We start from the raw sequence: 6,117 nt of genomic DNA, 5'->3' as shown, positions 1-6,117 counted from the left end.
CATCGTGGAACATGTGGGAGCCAACATGGGTATCCAGATCCCGCTGTTGGTTATTGACCAGAGAACGTCTCGGTCATGTTTGCATGGTTCCCGAACCCGTAGGGTCTACACACTTAAGGTTCGATGACGCTAGGGTTATAGGGAAAGTTTGTACGTGGTTACCGAATGTTGTTCGGAGTCCCGTATGAGATCCCGGACGTCACGAGGAGTTCCGGAATGGTCCGGAGGTAAAGATTTAAGATTTATATATGGGAAGTCCTGTTTTGGTCACCGGAAAAGTTTCGGGTGATATCGGTAATGTACCGGGACCACCGGGAGGGTCCCGGGGGTCCACCAAGTGGGGCCACCGGCCCCAGAGGGCTGCATGGGCCAAGTGTGGGAGGGGACCAGCCCCAGGTGGGCTGGTGCGCCCCCCACAAGAGGCCCAGGGCGCAGGAAAGGGGGGAAGGGGGAAACCCTAGGCTCAGATGGGCCTAAGGCCCATCTAGTGGGGCGCCCCCTCTCTTCCCCGCTTTGGCCGCCCCCCCAAGTCCCATCTAGGGCTGGCCGCACCCCTTGGGGGGGAAACCCTAGATGGGGGCGCAGCCCTCCCCCTCCCCTATATATATTGGGGTTTTGGGGCTGCCCAAGACATGAGAACGTCTCTCTTTCGGCGCAGCCCTACCCCTCTCCCTCCTCCTCCTCTCCCGCAGTGCTTGGCGAAGCCCTGCGGGATTGCACACTCCTCCATCACCACCACGCCGTCGTGCTGCTGCTGGATGGAGTCTTCCCCAACCTCTCCCTCTCTCCTTGCTGGATCAAGGCGTGGGAGACGTCACCGGGCTGCACGTGTGTTGAACGCGGAGGCACCGTTCTTCGGTGCTCAGATCGGAATCAACCGCGATCTGAATCGCTACGAGTACGACTCCCTCATCCGCGTTCTTGCAATGCTTCCGCATCGCGATCTACAAGGGTATGTAGATGCACTCCCCTTCCCTTCGTTGCTAGATTACTCCATAGATTGATCTTGGTGATGCGTAGAAAATTTTGAATTTCTGCCACGTTCCCCTACAGTAATATGTGTAATAGCCGTGATAGCCTAGCGTAAGTTGCTTGCTTATTTATTTCCTTATTGTCTTGTTTATTTGTTTTCTTGTAGTCAGTGCAGTTCTTTTTCCACGGTTTGCTAGTGGCCGCAATAACCTATTTTTTAAAACTAGGCCACATTAATAATGGGCTACATATTTACTGTAGTTAACATGGGCCTCCTACGGGACGTAGAAACAATGGGCCTTCTAAGGGCCGTAGAAACAATGGGCCTTCTATGGGGCATAGACACAATGGGCCTTCTACGGGACGTATCATCAATGGGCCTTCTACGGGCCGTATGATCGGTTGGCCAAACATGGGCCAATAACAGACCACATTATGGCCGTAAAATGGCTAGAGTTGAAATCGTCCGTTCATGGGCCGACCATAACGGGTCGTCGTTAATCGGCCGTATTTGATGACGCTATGAAAACGGCCCAACGTATTAACGGGCCACAAACGGTCCAACTGTAACCACGGGCTGTATTTGGCCCACAAGCAGAAAATGACAGTAACGGGCCGAAAGTAAACGAATGCTGGAAATGAGCCCAAGAATAAATGGGCCCTGAGAAGGCCAAAAGATAACATGGGCTGGAAATGGCCCAACGGAATAATGGTCCGTTAATGGGTATAGAGTGATACACTGTTCATTACGGGCCAGTTTTACCACGGGCCGTTAATGGGCCGAGGGTTACTAAGGGCCTCATATGGGCCAAAAGACGTCATGGGCCATACATGGGTCGGAAGTTAAAACGGGCTGAACGGGTCGTTAATAGGCTTACCGTGGGCCGGCCCGCCACCTTTTGACCAAGTCAAACGGGCCGGCCTTTTCACAGGAATGGGCCTCTGTTGGGCCGTGCCACGTGTCGACGTATCATAGGCGCTTTGGGTCCAATGAGTGGATGACATCTGTCCCAACGGTGAGCTGACACGTGTTTCCTCCAGCCAATGATGATTTTACACGTGGAAAATCCCCATTGGTCGGGGCTGTTAACGGGTTATCGGATCCAAAACCGGACCCGATAGCTTAACGCCATTCCGTTACGGTGGATGCCACGTGTCGGTCACCCTTGACGAAAGCACTTCTGTGACGCGCGATTTATCGTCATGGAAGTGGACACTTCCGTGATGATAATTTTGGTAATGTCATGGAACACTTCTACGACAGCACATGTATGACTATCTTGATTCTGTCATAAATTTGTCATGGATGTGCATGCATGACAGAAAACGTGACCTACTGTGACAAACACGTATTAGCACGGAAGTGTATTTTTTTGTAGTGCCTCTCCGGTCAATAACCAATAGCGGAACCTGGATGCTCATATTGATTCCCACATATTCTGTGAAGATCTTTATCAGTTGAACCGTGATGACAACATACGTTATTCCCTTTGTCATCGGTATGTTACTTGCCCGAGATTCGATCGTCAGTATCCACATACCTAGTTCTATCTCGTTACCGGCAAGTCTTTTTACTCATTCCGTAATGCATCATCCCGCAACTAACTCATTAGTCACATTGCTTGCAAGGCTTATTATGATGTGCATTACCGAGAGGGGCCAGAGATACCTCTCCGATACTCTGAGTGACAAATCCTAATCTCGATCTATGCCAACCCAACAAAGCACCTTCGGAGATACCTGTAGAACATCTTTATAATCACCCTTTTACGTTGTGACGATAGCACACAAGGTACTCCTCCGGTATTCGGGAGTTGCATAATCTCATAGTCAAAGGAACATGTATAAGTCATGAAGAAACCAATAGCAATAAAACTTAACTATCATTATGCTAAGCTAATGGATGGGTCTTGTCCATCATATCCTCCTCCTAATGATGTGATTCCGTTCATCAAATGACAACACATGTCTTTGGTTAGGAAACTTAACCATCTTTGATTAACGAGCTAGTCTAGTAGAGGCTTTACTAGGGACACTGTTTTGTCTATGTATCCACACATGTATCAAGTTTCCGGTTAATACAATTCTAGCATGAATAATAGATATTTATCATGATATAAGGAAATATAAATAACAAATTTATTATTGCCTCTAGGGCATATTTCCTTCAGGTCCATCCACTGCTTACCTTATCTGCAAAAGGAGACTGGAAGATGTGCTCGTGCACTCATTTTTTCTTCTTCTCTCCCGTCAGTTCTTCCTTCTTCTTTCGTCTTCGCATTTCCTCCATTGGTTCAGCAAATCCGCTATGGATCCGATGAGGTGGAGATCTATGGTGACGCTAGGAGGCGGCCATCGGTGCCGCACGCCCCACTGATGCGAGAGCTCTTGCGGAAGGGAAGTGTGGCCCAGTTGGCAGCTTGGTCAGTCTCAGGATGGCCTCCATGCCGTGCTACAAGCTCCGGGACATGGAGGGTCATACTGGAACTGGCAAGGCACTGTGCTGCAACTGCCCTCGGGTGAAGCTGGAATTGGGAGGTGTGGGTGCTGCAAGCCTGGGCTGCTATGTTGGAACGACGGTGCGTCGTGCTACGATAGGCGGACGAGATTGCTGGAACCGGCTTCGATGGGAGCTGCAACCGGCTTCCACAGGAGCTACGGCGACATCGACGCCATGCTGGAGCCGGCATCGGCGAGAGCTGCATCCGGCTTTGGTTGGAGTTGCATCCGTCGAGGGTGATGCTACTATGGGCGACGAGGTCGCACGGCATGCTAGAACCGGCCTCGGCGGGAGCTGCAACCAGCCACGGCTGAAGCTGTGCCCTTAACGACGACCACAACGACGACCAATGGCTGCAACTGGCCAACACAATGCTAGAACCGGCCATGGCAGTTGCTGCAACGGCGACCCCGCCAAGCTGGAACCGATGCTCCGTTTTGCTGCAGAGGCGTACCACGCGACACCATTGCTACAACCGGCGACGGATTTTGCTGGAAACGGCAACATGATTTGCTGCATTGGCGAACACAGGGCGTTGTCGATGTGGGCGACGACGACAACAACAAGGACCGAGGCGAGGACGACAAGCCCAGATGTTGAAACCGGCATGCGAGAGTTGAAGGCCGGCGACCAATGGTGCAAAGTGCTACAACCGGGCATGGGTGTGCTGCAACCTCAGATGACGAAGGTGCAAATAGAAGTCGAGTGGTTTTTGACGGAGAGGACGGTGCTTGTGCCGGCGGCGGCACCGTTGCGAGGGCATCGACTGGCGATGCGCAGGTGGTGCTTCGAGGGCTATTGCTCCGCCCGTCCATAGCGGCACTCGGCGGTGTTCGCTAGGGCTATCTGCCAGTGCACATCGTCTGATTTTTGGGGATCCAGCCTTTGGACGGGCGGAGCGACAGCCCTCGAAAGGCTGGATCTGACGATTTGAAGGTCGTGTCGTATCTAACGGGTGACATGCGACCGGCTGAGCGTTTGGGCCGGCCTGTCGGCGTCTAAATTATGTGATGGAAATCTTCTTTTAAATACAAAATTTATGTTCAAACTTTCGCTCAAAATATAATAGAGCCTGCTAAATGCGACCAGAGGAAGTACTAGACTAGCGAGTGATTTCGATCGGCATTCACCTGTTACACCTGCTAGGTCGGCGTCGGTGCACCACCGCTCATTCTTTTGTTTCTCGGCGGCCCGGACCCACAGGAGCTCCTTCTGGTTCCTTCCATCCACGCCCACGGCAAGGCGACACAAAGGTTTCCTCGACTAGAACGGAACGTATCCTTTCCCCCTCCAGATGCACAAGAGAGTACGCCTCTACCTACTACCTATAGCCAATGTCGTGTGGGCCACAATACGTTCAGGACAACATTCGGCCCACATGTCACGGGCATATCAAGCAGCACGGGAATCTGAGCTGGCGGCCACCCACTCTCCCCACTCTGCGAGCAAAGCTGGAGAGGCACACATTAATGCGTGACCTCCCCCGTCTCCGCCGCACTGCACACACACACACATCCCGGAGAGTTCCCAGAAAAAAATCCAGAGGCTCGCTCAAGATTTGGGTTTTTTTGACAGAACAGATCAGAGAGAGGGGAGGGGAGATGGCGGACTGGGGCCCGGTGATCGTCGCGACAGTGCTGTTCGTGCTGCTGACGCCGGGGTTGCTGTGCACGCTGCCGGGGCGCGGGCGGGTGGCGGAGTTCGGGAGCATGCACACCAGCGGCCTCTCCATCCTCATCCACGCCGTCCTCTACTTCGCGCTCGTCACCATCTTCCTCATCGCCGTCGGCGTCCACGTCTACACCGGCTAGCCGGGCGCGCCCGCCGCCAGCACCGATCGGTTCGAGCTCCTCCGCTGGATTTGGTTTAAGATCTGTCTGTCTGCAGAGCTATCAGCTATGGTTGTGGGGTCTTGTAATCCGATTTGGTGGTATGGTTTTAAACTTGGTTTCGTTGTAACCGGTGTTAAAGATCGATGCTGCATACGGCGTGTTGCGGTATACTCGTATATGTACGCTGGATTGAAAATTCGAGTACGGTTTGATTGGTCGTTTGTTTTTGCCTTCGAGTCGTTCAGGTGTTTGGTTGAGGATTCGATTACGCTTCAAAGAGGAGTTTGAGAATATATAAAACGTTGCCTCAACTTTAAGCACCTCGTCTGGGTGGTGTAGTTGGTTATCACGTTAGTCTCACACACTAAAGGTCCCCAGTTCGAACCTGGGCTCAGACAATTTTTTTTCCAATATCAGTTTTTGGAAACACATTTAGGCCGCGTTTGATTTGCCTAGGATTTTCTGTAGATCCTCTGGAAATTTTCATGCGATGTCGTTTGATTTACAGGATTGTGTTCCACCGAAACCAATCGTAAATAAAATCCATAGTTCAGTTTCACAGAAAAAGGCAATGAGGACTTCATGGAAAAATCCTAGCGGGAAGAAAATGCGCACGCATGAGTTCCTATGTTTTTTTATACTAGAATCAAATAGCAGTTATGTGAGAATTCCTATGTTTTGCTATCGGTGGGATTTCACTTGACACGGCATCCTATCTGTAGTTCATTTTTCCTGTTTCTACACTTATACCAATCCTGTAAAACAAATGAGGCCTTAGGCTTCTTTTGGTTCATAGGATAGGATTATCGTAGG

The 6,117-nt window shown here is 51.3% G+C and overlaps 1 protein-coding gene and 1 non-coding gene across 2 annotated transcripts; both read left to right on the top strand.

Annotated features, from left to right (window-relative positions):
• Window positions 1-4,912: 4,912 nt before the first annotated feature.
• LOC109732778 (uncharacterized) lies at window positions 4,913-5,531 on the top strand. The gene has a single exon (XM_020291968.4). It carries the CDS (start codon window positions 4,942-4,944, stop codon window positions 5,281-5,283), a length of 342 nt encoding a protein of 113 aa, XP_020147557.2. The 5' UTR covers window positions 4,913-4,941; the 3' UTR covers window positions 5,284-5,531.
• Window positions 5,532-5,628: 97 nt separating this feature from the next.
• On the top strand, window positions 5,629-5,702 carry TRNAV-CAC (transfer RNA valine (anticodon CAC)). The gene has a single exon. It is a non-coding gene; the product is annotated as a tRNA-Val (tRNA).
• The last annotated feature ends 415 nt before the right edge of the window (window positions 5,703-6,117 follow it).

This window comes from Aegilops tauschii, chromosome 2 (genome assembly GCF_002575655.3).
Source record: "Aegilops tauschii subsp. strangulata cultivar AL8/78 chromosome 2, Aet v6.0, whole genome shotgun sequence".
NCBI lineage: Eukaryota > Viridiplantae > Streptophyta > Magnoliopsida > Poales > Poaceae > Aegilops > Aegilops tauschii.
The sequence above is the reverse complement of the archived record's forward strand: the minus strand, read 5'-3'. Positions and strand labels throughout refer to the sequence as shown.